Genomic DNA, 17,761 nt, shown 5'->3' with positions numbered 1-17,761 from the left:
GAATAGAAATAGTCAATTTCATTTGCTACTGTTTGAATTCCTCTGTGCACATAACCTTTATAAAGAATTTTAAAGATAATACATAATAAACTGTGACACATTTATTTTTGTGCTAATAAACTAAGCGCTAAGATTGACTCTTAATTACTGTGGGAAAAAAACTGACTCTGAACTGGACATAGAGAAACCCGTTCCTTTTATTGTACCAGATAAATAGATGTCAGCATGAAGGATGAAAACAGTCATGAAATACACTTTGCTCCTGAAAATTTAAAGAGTCACATCACTGAACTGACTTTGACACAAGTGGTTTATTTCACATGGATATCTGAGCCTGTTTAAGCATTAATGTGGTTTTTAATATGTTTTTCCAGATTGAAAAAAACAATGCATCCTGTTTTCTAATTCCTTTCTTTTAAATTCTATCTTGAGGCAGGTAAATTCTTTGTCTTTTTATCAATGAATAGAAGCTGGAGAGTGAAAGGAGACTGAACCATATTTTACCTCATTGAACAAATGTGAAGTGTCTGGCTGATATTTTGAAATTTCATCTGTTGACCTAGTTCTGTGGGCTCCACATCCTTCACACTCCATCATTCACTTGCTAATTAGTAATTTAGGGAAAGGGAGATGTACTCATCAGAGATGGAGCAAATCTGAGACTGTTGGAGGGGGAGGGAATGAAGAGAGGAATATTTGGGCAGACTGAAAATAAGGACCCCTCAGAAATGATCCTGTTCTCTCTTCCCTGCTCCCCTCAACATGCCACCTATTGAAGACTGAATGGTGAATCACTAGACCCCTCAGATACTCTGTTATGAAGTCTTGTTATAAACCTATGAAAATAAGCACATGGTAAGAAATTTAAATAACATAAAAGCACATTTCACCTTCCCTTCCTAGACCCTCCGTCCCACTTGTGCAGCCAACAGATTGCTTATCGTTCCAGAATTTTTCCAAGTATCTAGCAGAGAACACTTTCTTTCTCCTCCCAACAAAGAAACAAGACCCACCCAAAGCCAAATACAGGAGGTATTCTACACTGCACGATAGGAACCCTGCTTTTTGTTCTTTTACTGTGATCTCTCTCAAGCACGGGGAAGAGTGCGTCATACAAAGAAACATTTACAGACAAATAATGAAGTCAACACCCATGTAACAACCACACTCCAGCCAGAAAGTAGTGCCCCAGGGGCTGCCCATAGCTCTCCCCAGCCATGAACCTCTTTCTCCCCTGGAAACAACACTGCCCTGACCTTTAAGATAACTTTCTTACTTGACTTGATAATTTTGCCCCCTTTTGTATGAATGTCTAAAGAACACATTTAGCTTTTTGAGTGTTTTGCTTCCGAACTTTGAACAAATGGAATAATTCTGTTCAGGGTCATCCATTTGTCCCTAGTCACTGCAGTTCCTGCCTTTCATTGCTCTCTAGTATCCCAACATAGGACTAGACCAGCTTACTTCTCTCTAGCCTGCTGTTGCCAGACTTTGAGGTTACATCCAGTTGTGGAGTGTTACAGACCACACTGCGGTGAACATTCCTGTACAAGTACATGAGCTTGTCCAAGGTCCTGGTCTCCCCAAGTCCCCTCCAACAACCACTTGGAAAACAGATTTCACAAGAACAGGGGAACGCACTGTAGTTCACCCTCCGCAAGTTACTTCACCTTTCTGCCTCTCCACTTGTTATCTCACGTGCAAATTGGGGAGAGGAGAGACTTGTTAGTCCCTGGAAGGCCTTCCAACACTTGGAATGTTTTCGACCACATTTAGAGCTAGTGATAACATGGGGATCCCCGAGGTAAAAGGGAACCCCAGCTATCTTAGATTCCCCACCTGCACATGTTCCTGACTCCCCTTTAGGTTTCATTCATATTTTCCTTCCTTTCCTCTGTGCTATCCTCTAAATAACTTTACTAACAGTCTTGACTTGCTCATTTGCTCTGCCTATGTTTGACTCAACTGTTAAATTAATCTGTTGGGTTTTTTTGTTTCATTTCAATGTATCTTTAGTTTCTAGAAATGCTATTTGGTTATTTTATGTGAATAAATAACACTTTGTCGTTATGTGCTTAATTATTCTGCGGTGGCTCATCGCCTTTGAAAAATTACTTGTGAGATTGACAGAAGGCCTAGAATAAATTTGTGTTTGGAGAAAGGCTTTTATGTTTGTTTTTGCCCAGTGGCTGGAGCACTACTGCTTTATGTGAAATGCACATGCCCCTGGGGCAAAAGCAGTTCAGTGTTCTGCTTCTCTCTCTGGGTTCCACCCTTGAGACTTTGGCTGGATAATTTATTCTTATATTTTCAGCTTTCGGAAGCTTTTAAAGCATATTTCAGTCATCATTTTCAGTTACATTATCCGGAGAGTTGGTCCAAATGAGTTAGGTGACATTTTGCCAGAAGTGGAATTTCTAAAATCATGCTTTCATAAATTAAATTATTTTGGCATCATTTCTAAATCGGCGTAAAGACCTACCATGTTCTTTTTCACAGCTGCATAGTAGTCCATGGGTCAGGTATATATTCCTTTATTTACTGTACTCCTAATGATGGATATTTTGATTCTGACTGATTTTGTTTTTATGCTACATAAATGTCCATGTAAAATCATCATTGCTTACATGTGCAAGTATATCCTGAGAACAGATTTCTAGAAGTAAAACTATAAGAGTAAAGAGATATGTACAATTCACATTGGAGTAGCTACACCAAGTTTCACTCTGAGGGGGCTGGATCACTTTACATTCTCAACAATTTCAGAATGCACATTTATATTAGGAAATTAACCCTCTCTCATGCGTTATAATTTTTTACATAATTTGTCCTTGCATTGATTTTACTTTGTTCAGAATATAAAAGCTGTAAATGGAAGCAATCTTTCCCTTTATGGTTCTATGTTCACTGTATTTCATTTATCTGTTGTTCGCATTCATATTTAGTATGTGTTCAGTAAGCATTTGGCAAATTCACTTTAATAATGAAAATAGTTCCAAATAATTTTAAAAGGGTCTGCAAAGTATATATAATTCATAATCCAACTTTTTACAGAAAAGTTTGCCAGGAGTAGAGGAAAAAGTTAAATGATCCTAGAAAATAGACAAATACAAGAGGAGAAACAACTACCCTGGCCTCCTCATCAGTGTCATTCAAAAAATAAGGGAGGGGACATTATACTAAATAAAAAGACCAATGAGAAATTTAGTAATTAAGTGCAAGTGTAAACTGTGACTGGATTCTGAAGAAAGTAACTATAAAAAACCTTTTTGTGGCAATTAAAGACATCTGAATATGGGCTGAATAGTAAATAAGATTAAGGGATTTTTATTAGTTTTCTAAGTGCAATAATGGTATTTTTTGATACACAGGAGAATGTACTTAATTTTCAGAGATTCCTGCTAAGATACTTAAGAGTAACGTATTATGCCCTGGCTGGTGTAGCTCAGTGGATTGAGCACGGGCCTGCGAACCACACGATCGCGGTTCGATTCCCAGTCAGGGCACATGCCTGGGTTGCAGGCCGGTTCCCTGCAGGCCAGTTCCCAGCAGGGGACGCACAAAAGGCAACCATACATTGATGTTTCTCTCCCTCCCTCCTTCCCCCACTTCCCCTCTAAAGATAAATAAATAATAAAATATTTTTAAAAAAAAAAAGAGTAACGTATTATGATATTCACATCTTTCCAATGATTCTACAAGAACATATACATACATGTACACAAGCACAAACAGATGAGGCATATACAATTTTTCCAAAGGTAACAGCAGTTGAATCCATGTGGGGATGACAAAGATAATCCCTATACTGTTCTTTCAACTTCTCTGTACATTTGAACATTTTTACAAATGGAAAAAGGCAGGTTAAAAAGAACATCTTATAATCACCTTTCCATGTGAATTTGCACATTTCTTTGAAAAATCTACAAGAACATACATGCCAAAGTGTAAAAATTGATTATGTCTCAGTAGCAGAATCAAAGGTAATCATTTCTTTTTCATATTTCTTTGCATAGTCTGAGTATTTTACAGGAAATGTGGATTACCTTACGACAATAGGAAAACCTTTTTGTAGAGAATTTCATATGGAAAACTGGAGGGTGACCTGTTCACGTTTGGAACATGTTATGATTCATCATATTTGCTGCTCCTTAAATAGATTCCATGGTATTCTGATCTTACAGACCAGAAAGAATGTGTTTTAAAAGTGAGTTTCTAATATTCTACCTTCTGAGACATTAAATTTACACAATCTTACTACAAAAAGCTATCATTTTTAGATGATACAATTATAAAAAATGTCATAACAGTTTCTATAAAGGTAAGAAAAAGGTAAAGATCATTTAAAAGCCATTTATTCACATTTGCTGAGTTGTTTATTTCAAGGGCTGAACTTTCAAAGTTCTTTCGCTCATTTAAAATAGCACTAATTTAAGGGGGAAAAGGGGGGAGGGATTTGGAGGAACAAATAGGAAGGACACAGGGACAAGAACTAAAGGGGGTGGAAATGGGAGGGAGGTGGGGAGCAAGGGGCGGGGGAGGCTGGGATGGGAAAAATAGACAAAAAACTGTACTTGAAAAATAACTAAATAAAATTAATTATTAAAAAAATAAAATAATAAAATAAATAAAAATAAAATAAAATAAAATAGCACTAATTGAAAACAGGAAAAACCAAAAAGGAAACATAGATACTCACTTTCACTCTTCTTTCCAGACCTGGAATCATCAAATAACGATTATCTGGCTTGTCTTCAACTAAGTCATCTTCATTGTAACCCAGTGCTTCGCTCTAACGAATTAAAAAAAAAAAAACAGACTGAAACTGAAATTTTGAAATTGAAAATTCATAATATTAACAATATACAATTAAAGTTTATGCAGTCAAAGGGCAGTTTTCTATGTTAGACATTATTATATAAAAGAGTAAATACATAAATCTCCCCCATCTTCTTATAAGTAGGAAAAATTATAATTGTTACCTCTATTATTCCCCATGTAACATCTATATAGTACTTCAAAAAGTATCAGCTTACAAAATTTTTATAAACCCCTAAAATCCCGTAAGTAGAGAAAATAAGAATTACCCTCATTTTACTAATGAAAAAATTGAGGCTAAGAGGCATTTTTATATCGAGCTGAGGTTTCAGGGGTATTATTTCCCTTTGCCCCACATCTTACGATATGAACTGTTACTTGTTTTTTTCTCAAAGATTTGTTTTTAGAGAGAGGGGAAGGGAGGGAGAAGGGGAAGGAGAGAAACATTGATCGCATCCATGGGTTGCCTCTAGCAGGCCCCACTGGGGACCATGCCCCCCAACTGGGGACCTGGCCCCGCAACCCAGGCATGTGCCCTGACCTAAAATTAAACCTGTGACCCTTTGGTCATTAGGCTGGACCTCAATCCACTGAGCCACAGCAGCTGGGGCTATTGCTTGTTTTAATAAAGCAGTTTCACTTCATTTTATTAATCCAATATTACCATGTTTATTGATATAAAAGGATTTTCAGAAGCAACAAATTACAGTATTTTTGTCACTTGAGTGACCACCACATACTATACTGAAAAGCTCAGTCAATCTGTATGACATTTGTTGAAAGGACATTCAATGTATAACAGTCCTGTGTCACATGACATTTTGGTAAACAACAGACCACACGCAACTGTGGTCCTGTAAGATTATAACAGACCTGAAAATGTCCTATCGCCTAGTGACACTGGACCCATCCTAACATTGTAGGGCAGCGCATTAGTCGCGTGTTTGTAGTGATGTTGTAAAACGAATCTATTGTGCTACCCAACATATAAAAATACAGGCACATGTACATTGCATACCACACACAACTGGTCCAGTGCATAACACTGCATAATGACAATACACAGCTGTCACTGGTTTGTGTATTTACTGCACTAGGCTTTATGTTATGATTTTACAGTATACTCTTTCTGCTTATAAAGTCTGTTGTAAAACAGTACGTCATATTATATACACCAGTAGCAGCTCCATACACCTCATGTCTACCTCATCTCTTGATTGCATCATTTTACCTTGCACTTGACTTAATCTCATGCTGCTTTATAAATGTAGTGCAGCCTAAGTGTACAGTGCTCATACAGTAATGTCGTACGCCTTCGCATTCACTCACCCCTCCCTCACTGCCTCACCCAGAGCAACTACCAGTCCCTGCGAGCTCCGTTTATGGTAAGTACCCTGTACAGGCGTATCAGTTTTCATCTTGTACTGTACCTCTTCTGTTTTGATACGTTTAAATATACAAATACTTACTAATCCGATACAATGGCCTACAATATTCAGTATAGTAACATGGTGTACAGATTTATAGTCTAGGAGCAAAAGGCTATGTATCATGTAGACCAGGTATGTAGTAGACTATCGTGCCTAGGTTTATGTAAAGGCACAGTGACAAATCACCTGACGACACATTTCTCAGACCGTATCCCCACCATTAAGTGGCATATGACTGAATGTTTCAAAGGTTCAATCTATGTATTTTACTTATTTTTGATTGATTGATTGATTGATTGATTGATTGATGTTTAGAGAGGGGAAGGAAAGGAGAGAGGGAGAGAAATATCAATATGTAGTTGCCTCCCACGTGCCCACTACAGGGGACCTGGCCCACAACCCAGGCATGTGCCCTGACTGGGAATCAAACCCACAACCATTTGGTTCACTGGCCCACACTCAACACACTGAGCTACACCAGCCAGGTCTCATGTATTTTTCAAGTTCAAAAAGTTTCTTTAAGTATGAAATCACAAACATTTAAACAGTGGATGAAAAGCTTTAAAACACTCAAGGTTTCTAAAATGGTTCTTAATGTATAAAACGTAAACAGAACTTACCGAATAGTTAATGTTTTCAAGATTTGTTATTTTAAATGAACTCAGGCAATCTGAATTTAAGGAGTCCTTAAAAAGTACCAGTACTTGTTCTCTTCCAGTTCCAATAAAGTCATCTATAAGTGCCAAGCTAGTTTTTTCCCACTGAGCGGCAACCTGAAAGAGTATAAGAAGGAATTGAAAAAAAAAATCAGATGTGAAATCAACTAAATCCTTTTGTTGCATGTAGTTGCATTTATTATCATCAATCCTATAAACAAGTAATGAAAATGGTAGTATAAGCATTAAAAAGGAAAATAAATATATTGAGGGATCAAAAACCATAAGGAGTTATAACTTTATAAATATCAAGGTACTTAAATTTAATATTCTTATCAATGTTTGTGCAGGTACTGTAACATTGCTGATTTCTGCAAGAAGATTTTATTAGAATTTGTAAAATCAAATACTTCCCAAGACTAAGTATGGTGGAAATTCTAACACTTCTCATGAGAAAGTCTAGCGAAGGTTCTTTCCCTAACATGGTTGATTTAAGGACAACCTTCACTCCCATAAACCTTGATGGATGTACACAGAGTAGGGAAATGTAGGTTTACAGTATCAACTGTGTTTCGCATACTCATAACTGTAAGCCTTCTTTTGGCCACCCAAAGAATTCAGTTGTAGTAAGTAACTAGAAGGTTCCAGTGCACGCTCTAACAGCAGAATAACCTTTAAGAGGCAGGATGACAAAAGATTTGACTTTGGATGGTTAACACATAATGCAACATACAGATGATGTATTACAGAATTGTCTACTTGAAACCTATATCATTGTATTAGCCAATGTATTACCACAATACATTTAATTTAAAATTTTTTAAAAGTCAAGATGAACTGAATACCTTAAACTCTGGTTGGGAAGAACAAAACCAGTAACAGAGTCACAAAAGGGAAGGGATCCTAATAGTGGGGCACCTAGAAGTATCCTAGCCTAATAGAATGGTTTGTCCAGTTTAAACCAGAACATGAGACCCCAAGTTTAAAATAGAAGGCAACTTCTTAAAGGCCCATAAAGCTAAAAGCCTCCAGATTGGTCCCTTGGAAAACTAACACTATGGGGATCAGATACCTCTTCTCCATCAGGCAGGGAAACTAAAACTCGCACTACAAATCCCAGGAACACAGTTACACCATTAGAATAGATAATACAGGAGGGCAGCTTGCATTACAGCAAGAATATAAGTACGACTCTTCAATCTATGTAACCAAATATCAACCTTTCCCCTTTAAGGCACTTCCATAGCAGTGATTTTACACTTATGCGAGGAAAGACCTTATTTGTAAACCTATGTTCTCTCTTACCCCCACCTGTCCAGGAATATCACAGAGTATAATGATATAAAGGACTATATGAATAATGCCTGTATTAGTAATAAGAGTGTGCTCGGCATGCAGATACCACGGAGCTGTGCACGCGTACACACACGCACCCGCAATCCATTGACACTATATAATGCAAGGCCCATACCTAACAAAATTTTCTAATAGCCAGTAAAATTCTCTAGTAGCACTGACAAGAACAAGGTGAAAGTAACTTTGTTATGTTATTTAATCCAATCTATCCCAAATACTATCATTTCAATTCAATATAATCACTACAAATTGAGATATTTTACTTTTGTTTTTTACTAAGTCTTTGACAACTAGTGTATAGCTGACATTTCTAGAACATTCCAATACAGACTAGCCACATTTCAGAGGTTGAATAACCACATGTGGCTGGTGGCTACAGCCTCAGACACACCCTTCTACAACCTGTTTCCATCTACAACACAGTGATACCTATTTCACGTATATTTTTTAAAGATCGCAATTTTGAAATGCCTGTTAATAGAGTTCTTGCCAAAACTTGCAGAGATTAACTTCTACCCAAGAGAAAGCCTGGGAAGAGAAAAGCTACTCGTGTGTTTCTCTCAATTCGGCTCTGTTTCAAGTCCTGTCATTGGATAAAACATCATACCTAGGAGGGCTGATTTGAGAACACACTAAGCTTGAGTTATGACTTTCTCTAATTTATGCTTTTTTGCATTTTAGCCTATTGTTGTAAGCCGCCTTAATTCCTCTATGGAATGGAGTACTAAAAGGGTGAATGGGTAAGATAAGACCAAAGCCAACCCAAAGGAAGACTATGCTGCTGTTTCCTCCCATTTGGGGAAAAACCTGCCATCACAGACACCATTGGATTTTCGAGAATGTCTTCATTTTATTATTCAAAACCTCTTACCTTGTACCACAACAGTGAACTCCTCTCAGAACTCGGTGTTAGGAAATATTCTTCCCTTGATACTGTAAATTCCATTCAATTGTAAAACCTGATGTATTTACTTTGTCTCAACTGCTCAACTAAGTGTAATTGCTCCCATGCAATTATTTCCCTTAACTCTCCTCCTCCTTTATTTGTAGATTCTTAGCATTTATTCCTGCTCTTAAAGTAATCAAATATTTTATCCTAAGCTGTATCCAATTTTCAAAAGTAGGCTGGTATAAATATAACACCAAGATAGAGGCAGAAGCTGCAAAACTCCAAGGTTACCTAGGCAATTTAGAAGCACTTAAATTGCCAGATATCCGGGAATAACTCCATAGCTTTCGATACAGGGCATTTGCAAACAATTTAGAACTAGCAGACTCCCTGGGGAGGGAGCCTAAGGCAGATGGCGGCAGGGGCTCGGCTGAGTACCAGCAACTTGTGGAAAGTAAGGTGGTCTAGGGTAAAAAGGTGGAACACAATTTCACAATTTCAAGGCAGGGAGGCCTGACAGTCTCCAGCTTTGAGTAATGTGAGTGCAGAGCTCTACAGTGTCCAAGCAGGGGGGTCCACTTCAGGGGAGTTAGGACAATACCCCACAGAATGAACAAGACACTGGGGAATTGCTTTTTCCTTATCCAGGTGAATAAGAGAACATAGGACCAAGTCATTGACGAGAAGCCCTGGCCCAGGCCTTACATTAATAGCTACCACTTACTGAGTTGTTCCTCTGTGCGAAGCACTGTGCCACGCACTTTCCAACATTGTTTCACTTAACCACCCCCTCCGGGAAGCAGGATGATTTCAATTTCATAAAGGTTCATGAAAATGACACACTTTCCTTAAGGTAACACTAGTAAGTGGCTCAGGTGGGATTCAGTCAGGTTAACTTGTGTTCTTTCCATTACCCCGACCCCAAAAAGGATTATGGGTTATACCAGATGCTTCCCCACACCATTTCTTGACAGAAAATATCCAAATAACCTTCAAATAAAAGTACAACATGCTTTCAAAAGAGTGCTTTCCAAAGAAAACAGGATAGCTTTCAAATGATCTTCCTTTAGCTATAACAAGTTGAAAGTGCCTAGAACTGAAATACAACTGAGGCCTAGAGGCTAATTCCAGGCAGGAAAGGTTACCCTGCAGGCAGAGTCCTTGTTTTCCCAGTTTTGTCAACGGCCTGGCATGGGGAGGGGGTGCGCACATTCCACCCTGGTGACCTTCTGCACCTCACTGTAAATTGCTTGGCTATTGTGTTAGCGCTGTCTCAGTTCCCCTATTCACTGGCCAAGGAATTTTCCTAGCTTCTCATTATCCTGTCTCAGTCACGCAATTCCTAGTAACAGAAAGGTAATTTACAAGGGCAAAGCCTGATAGAACACAATTTCAACCTGACATTTCCACATACACAAAGTGATGATTCACACAAAGAATGCCTCTCGAATTTTCTAAAATATTTATCAATAGTCCATATTGTGATAGTAATAGAAATTTTAATTGAGCTTCTAATTCAATGGCTAGGGTACACAAAGTAAGGCTTTTTCCAGAGTAGCACAAAAACTCTGAAAGTGGTATAGAATGCTAAAAAAGTCACTACTGGAAGAGATATTTGTGACAAGTAGTGATTATTTATCCTGAACTATAAACACTCAAATCACATACCTGAATGAGCTGATTCAGGTATACATCTAAAGCCAAGAGGATGCAGTGTACCAAAAAAATCAGGGTCAGAGAAATAGCGCTGGTGCAGATGCAAAGTTATAACCCTCCGATTCCCTATGTATTTTCTGCACCTTTTTACCTGTTATTGAACACTTGATACCAGACAGTATTTTAAAACAATTTCCAAACCTTACATTCAAAGATGCAACTACTGTAAATGTGGATAAAATGGGGATGCTTGCTAAGAACAACTGAGTTTGAAAATATAACAAAAAAAATGTCTAAGTGAGTGTTTAAAAAGATTAACACATCGTTCATCTCTGGAGAACAATTACTTGCCCCTTCAGGGACATCAACACATTTTGAGGAATTCCTCTAGATTAAAATTTAAGTTTAAATATATGATTACCAGCTTTTAAAATGTTGAACTCATTTCAGTTTTCTAAGAAGGCTTATGAAGTCAAACCACTTACAATCTTATTCTAAGTATAAATATACATCCAGTCCTGGCTGGTGTAGCTCAGTGGATTGAGCGCGGGCCTGTGAACCAAAGGATCGGGGTTCAATTCCCAGTCAGGGCACATGCCTGGGTTGCAGTCCAGTTCCCAATGGGGGACGCACAAGAGGCAACCACACACGGATATTTCTCTCCCTCTCTCCTTCCCTTCCCCTCTAGAGATAAATAAAATAAAAATATTTAAAATAAATAAACATCCAATTATCATATTAATAAAATTTGTCATTTTAAAAGACAAACATGTAATAATTGTAGTCATACATTTACATATTTCCAAACTCAGAGGTTTTATGACTCAAAATGGCAACCTTAAACCTTTTTTTAAAGATTTTATTTATTTATTTTTAGAGAGAGGGGAAGGGAAGGAGAAAGAGAGGGAGAGAAACATCAATCTTTTGCCTCCCGCATGCCTCCAACCAAAGACCTGGCCGGCAACCCAGGCATGTGCCCTGAACAGAACCAAATTTGGGACCTTTGGGTTTGCTAGACAATGCCCAACCCACTGAGTCACACCAGCCAGGGAAGCCAAAACCTTTACCAGGTTGTATTCAGATAACTCTATGGAAAAAAAAAAGTAATGTAACATAAATGATTTTTCCTGTAAGTGCCACACTGAAAAATTGATTTGGATGCTAAGACTCCAAGATGAACACTGTGAAGTGTAGAAATGCTTACTAGGTCTAAGACTACACCAGTGGAATGATTACGAGAATAAGTACTGTACCTGAAAGTTCTTTTCCCAAACAGCACAAGCACTGGACCTAAAGGATACAATGAAAAGGAGATCTTCGCCTGAATCCATAAGTTGAACTTCACAGGGATCTCCAGATGGAAGTTGACACACACTTTTAGGAGTCCCATTTTGGAATGAAATCAGCTGATTCTTTCGAGTAAGGGCAACCAGAGACATTCTTAGCTGGTTGTTGACAAACTCCGTTGCACAGACATGCACGTGAGTTATTACAGTGCTGTAAGCAGGAGGGATAATGTACGTATCACTTATTACTTCTTCACTTTCAAGTAAGTATACACAAAAGGTGGTGTTCCAAACTGCGTAATCTGATTTTGAAGGCTCCGGGGTACTTTCTTCCTCGGATAAAGAACAACTCTTTTGTCCTATTAAAACTATACCTACATTTGCAATCTCTCCTGCCCAATCAATAGATGATAAGTTAGCAGACATAGTAATAACTTTGCCAGTTTGGGAAGAGATATAGAAGAATGTTTTGACATGTTTCCATAAAATTAAAGGGCCATTCAAGACCCTTATGCTATCTTTCAACTCATGGCCTAGCCTAAAACTCAAACACTTTTCAAATTTATTGGTACTGTGAAGAAATAGTAGAGAATATTTGAAAACATTATTCTTTTCATTGCCTTGTAACATAATACAAGGGAGGGTCATTCCAGTTCTGAAATCTGACACACAGTTGCAACACATGATTTTGAAGTGATGAGAGTTTTCTTCCTTTATGCTAAAGAATCCAGTGGACTTCTGAACAAATGCACTTGTTTCTCTGTCAAACACCATTCTTCTGACATGCAATACGGGTATTTCTGCAGGCCCTTTATCTGCAAAATTTCCTTTGGACAATCGAAAAACAAGGACTTCCCCATTATAACACAAGAGCCTTTCTTGCTCATCACATGACATCGCCAGTTTGCTCATCATTCCACAATATCAAGTCTTTGTGTGGGTCCAATTTTCGAATGCAAATGGATTCCATTCGATGCTTTAAAGCCTAAAACTGAAACGAGAAAAATGGCCATTAGGTAGGCAGAGCAGAAAACACATGTTTCGATTAGAAAAATATTACATTGGTCAGAGAACAATGAATTTTATGAAGTTACCATTTTAAGCTCTTTATGCTGTCTTAATGTCACACTTAACAAAAAACATATCCCAAGTATTATTTCTACACAGCCCATAAAAAACAGTTTGCACAGAATGCAAATAACCACATCACAAACAGTAACAGAATGTGTTAACAGCAACTATTAAAAGCTGTGGAGCTCTGTTAAAGTGACAGCAGACATTCTTTTTGGCTCAGGGAAGTTCTTACGGGTTCCTCTTCTATCTCTCTTTCAAACCTACCAACTTAATCTGGTTTCCCCAGTCAACGATTCAAATTATACTGCTCCTATAGCCCGGGCCCTTGGGTCCCTGCTTCCCCGAGACAGGAGCTCATGTCGACTTTATGACCAAAATGAAAGCCCAGAAAGAAAAACAGATGCTATAACATGGCTTTTAAAAATCTTCACAGGAGTAAACAGGAATAAATCTTAAATCTTACTTTAGAAAAGCAATGCAGTCTTGAGACCTAAGTCACCATTCTTACTCTAAGCAGAAAAAACACACTGTTAGTAATATTATAATGGACACAAGAATTACATAACAGCTATCAGTTATCCATGCTCATTATCATATTTTGCCATGTAGGATGTGCACTTTTTTGCTCAAATTTTTGCGGGAAAAATAAAGATGTGCATTATACATGGGTGTAATGATTACATAATCCCAAGTACAATACGTATGAAATCATGGGTGCGCATTATATACAGCAAAATACAGTAATTCATACTCTCTTTTCTCTTGTGGATCATTTACACTAGGAAATTCGATTACTTCTGAAATAAATGAAAATGAGGTCATTTGTAAGTAAATAATATTGTTTTACTGTTGAATGAAAAGCAAACTCTAAAGGCTTATTTTGTTCTTTAATTATAAATATCTACCAATAGACCAATTAGAAGTATTATATCATTGAACCTTTATCTACGAATTTAATGTAGCCTGCATAATTGAGAAATGACTGACTTGGAGAAGATTCTATTTAAAAGCAGACTAGATTAGTCAGCATCTCCTTTCAAACCTTATTGTCTAATTTCTAAACACATCACTTGTGGTTTTAAAATTCTTTGCAACTCCTTTCATCAAAATGCGGCATTTAATTCTCTCCTTGAGTGAGGGCCAGTCATTATGATGTGCTTCTACCCAATAGAATGTGGCAGAAATGAGTGTGTGACTTCTCAGACTGGGTCATAGAGCACTACGGCTTCCTTGTCAACCTCTTCCTTGGATCACCTGCACTGGGGAAAGCCACCTGCCATATCATTAACACCCTCAAGAAACTCCATGGAGATGGGCACAGGGCAAGGAAGGACAGCCTCCTGCCTAAAGACAGCGTGGCACTGAGAACTTTTGCCAACAGCCATGTGAGTGAGCCTTCTTGGGGTCAGCTGCTCCAGCTCCGATCACGCCTTTAAAAGTTAACTCAGCTCCTTGGAGAGAGCTTGTGCCAGAACTACTCAGGTAAGCTGCTCCCAAACTCCTGAGTCTCAGAAATTCTGAGATAAATGTTTGTGCCTTTGAGCTGCTAAATTTGAGAGTAATTTGCTATGCAGCAACAGACAAATACATTCCCTTATGGCATTTGTTGTTGTCTCATTAAATGGATGGTATTGTTTTTGAGAATTTCATGAAATCTATGACCTGAAGTAAGTGGAGATATTGTACCATAATACAAAGTAGCAGATGTCACTGGCTTACTAGTGTATTATAAGGCAGTTAATGTCAAAGATACGGGACAAGCAGGTAGGTACCTCAAAGGTGTGGCTTTCACTTATAAAACTACCTCTTATTTTAAAGGAAATAAACATGTTCATTATATTACATCAAAATGTATGAATAATACTTTCCGTATTTCAAATTTCCCAGATATGTCAGGTCTCTTAGAAGAGTTCCAAAAAAGGAAAAGCATAAAATGATATATTCCGAGATAAAGCTCTAAGAACATATTGCCTTTTACTACCTACTTAAAAACATCATCAGATTCCTTCATAATTCTAAAAAAAAATTTCTGTGTAGAAAGGATTTTGTTATTTTAATATTAAATGTCACAAGTGCTCTGACTCACTCATATCCAAGTGGATAGGAGAAAGGAGACTGGGATAGCTAAAAGGTCAGTAGAATCTCCCCCTTTACTAAACTTCGGTGGAACCCTGACAAAGTCCTGGCTTAGGAAAGCCAGGCCCCTTACATTCTGTTCTTTTAATGCGATATTTCACCAAGTTCCTTCACTTAGAAAACCCTCTATCTTCAAACTGTCTGTTCAACTCCCAGCACAGTAGTTCAGGGTTTCATCTCTCAGGCTACGTTTACAGCTCCTTACCGGGTCTTCCTTTACACTAGTCTCTCCCTGCTCCAACATATCAACTGATTCGTGCTATCTTAGTCATTGTTCTAAAACACAAGCTTTATCTGGTCACTGCCTCCTAATTTAAAAAACCTTGCAGGCACACCCGCACCCTTCTCAAAAGATCCACGGGATCCTTGTACTTCCTCAAATGATAGACACTAAACATTGCTTTGAACGTATGAATGATGCAGAGATAAAATGTTGCAAAGTTTAGTATGGTATTCAAAGCCCTGCTATAATCCTAAACCAACATTCTTTTAGCCTGAGTTCTAAGCAAAAAAGCAAACTGACTGTCGTGGGTAGAGAATCAAGTAGATTTAAAAACATAAATGACTGTTATATAAAAGGTCATTATTTATTTTTAAATATTATTGCAAAAACATACATATTTTCAATGTTATTTAAATGAGCCACCTTCAGAGTTAAAAATGAGAAGCTACTAATATATTAATAGAGATAAATTATTTCCTCAAACTTTCACACATATCTATTTTATTTTACACTAATGAACATCTGTTTTAAGAATAAAATTTAACATACATTCATAAAATAAACCTTCAAACAATATATGGCATAAGTGGGGATTTTCTTTTTTTAGATAGAAATAATCTGAAAACAAGTGAAACAAAGGTTCAATTTAGAGGTTCTTAAACCAATGGAAATAAGCCCTAATTAATCAAACCCTGATTATTAGGGCACCAGGCTTACTATTCTAGCCTATTGGTCATTTGACTTTTTGGTTAGTACCCTTAAAACAATGGCTGTAGGAAAAAAATAGGTTAACTCAAGCCAGTTAAATTTTACCTCCTGCTGCACAGATCGCAGGGCGGGAGATTTGGAAAGAGATTATTTATAAAATAGTATGTAATTAGTATGAGCATTTCCTGTCCTATATTACCTTACACCAAAGTCAACAGTATATATTTTATATATAAAATGTGTGAGTGTACTAGAAAAACAATACATGATAATGTAAATGTAACAAGTAGGCAACAAAATTACCATCCTCATCCCCTCTTCTCCAGCAGCTTCCTAAGCAAATATACATTGTTGCCTTTAAATGCTACTAAATTCATCTGGGCTCTGTCAATTTCCAAATTCTTTAAATTACTATCCAGCCCGTTCAGGAGGATCCAAAAAGCACCACATGGGTAGGAAATCTTCCTACCCACATCTGGGTAGGAAATCTAAAAAGTGTCTATGAAACCGTATCAATTGCAAGCAATACAAAGTAGCTTTGTAAAAAAGGTGAGTTAAAACAACTAAAAATCTCATCTACTAATATTAAACATAACCTTATGAGCATAGTACTGACAAATGTTCTTTTTCCAACACACAGGACATTGTTACTTAAGCAAAGTAACTTGGCTACAGAACAGGTTCACTGTTAAAACTTTTCCTACCTATATGCAGAGAAGTCATTTGTTGAGGCCTCCCCAGAATCAATCTTCCGTTTTCCTTTCCCAATAATACCTAGTACACCTGAAATGCAGGTGACTGTGTGGAGGAATGGTGATCCACTATCTGAGTTAGGCAACATTAAGTCAGAGGAGGATTTCTATGGCATATTAAGCACGTCTAAATTTCTCTAGCAATGATAAACCACTGGAAGATTTCAAATATAGAAATCGGTGTACACTTCTGAATTACAAAGATCCTGGTGACAATGTTAAAGACAGTCACCAGGTGAGATTGGAGGGAGACCCATCAGTTAAAGAGATAATTATGAGTACTTAATTAAAGGGAGAAGTGACTTTGGAAGGCAATATGGCAATAAATGGAAATGTATATAACCAGCAATTTCATTTCTAGATTAAAACCAAGAGAAATAATTCTACATAATTCACAAAGACACTGCTCTAGAATGTTCACTGTGCCGTTATGTGTAATATAAAAAAAAATAGTAAAAACTTCAATGACCAATAGAGGAATGAATAAATACAGGTGGAATATACCCTAGTTAAAAGAAATGAATTAGATGTAGAAAAATGTTTACGGCACTACATTATTTATCTAAAAACACATAAAACAGCATTAGTTATTTTCTGTTTACCTACAATGGTTATTTTCCAAGTGCTTTCTCTGTATCAAGACTGCTGGAATTTGGAGTCACTCATTTATTCTTCCCAACATCCTTACGCCACAGGCACTGTTTTCCATTCTACAGATGGAGAACCAGGCATGGAGTTGAAGGATCTTCTCAAAGGGCTACAGATAGAAAGTGACAG

General features: G+C 37.4%; 1 protein-coding gene across 3 annotated transcripts in view; it reads right to left on the bottom strand.

Annotated features, from left to right (window-relative positions):
- Nucleotides 1-17,761, bottom strand: part of FANCB (FA complementation group B) — a 123,052-nt gene that overhangs the window by 104,152 nt on the left and 1,139 nt on the right. For all 3 annotated transcript variants that reach the window (XR_008389823.1, XM_053655828.1, XM_053655829.1), the window contains exons 2-6: nt 17,591-17,741; nt 13,629-13,674; nt 12,059-13,082; nt 6,869-7,021; nt 4,700-4,792 (exon numbers count right to left, since the gene is read on the bottom strand). Coding sequence is in view for 2 of the 3 variants with exons in the window: in XM_053655828.1 (XP_053511803.1) it covers nt 4,700-4,792; nt 6,869-7,021; nt 12,059-13,006 (1,194 nt within the window). In the remaining variant the exon portion in view is untranslated. The remainder of the gene's footprint in view (nt 1-4,699; nt 4,793-6,868; nt 7,022-12,058; nt 13,083-13,628; nt 13,675-17,590; nt 17,742-17,761) is intronic.

This window comes from Artibeus jamaicensis, unplaced genomic scaffold (assembly GCF_021234435.1).
Source record: "Artibeus jamaicensis isolate MK-2021 breed Jamaican fruit bat unplaced genomic scaffold, CSHL_Jam_final scaffold_1283, whole genome shotgun sequence".
Lineage (NCBI taxonomy): Eukaryota > Metazoa > Chordata > Mammalia > Chiroptera > Phyllostomidae > Artibeus > Artibeus jamaicensis.
This window is presented reverse-complemented; position numbering and strand designations above follow the sequence as displayed.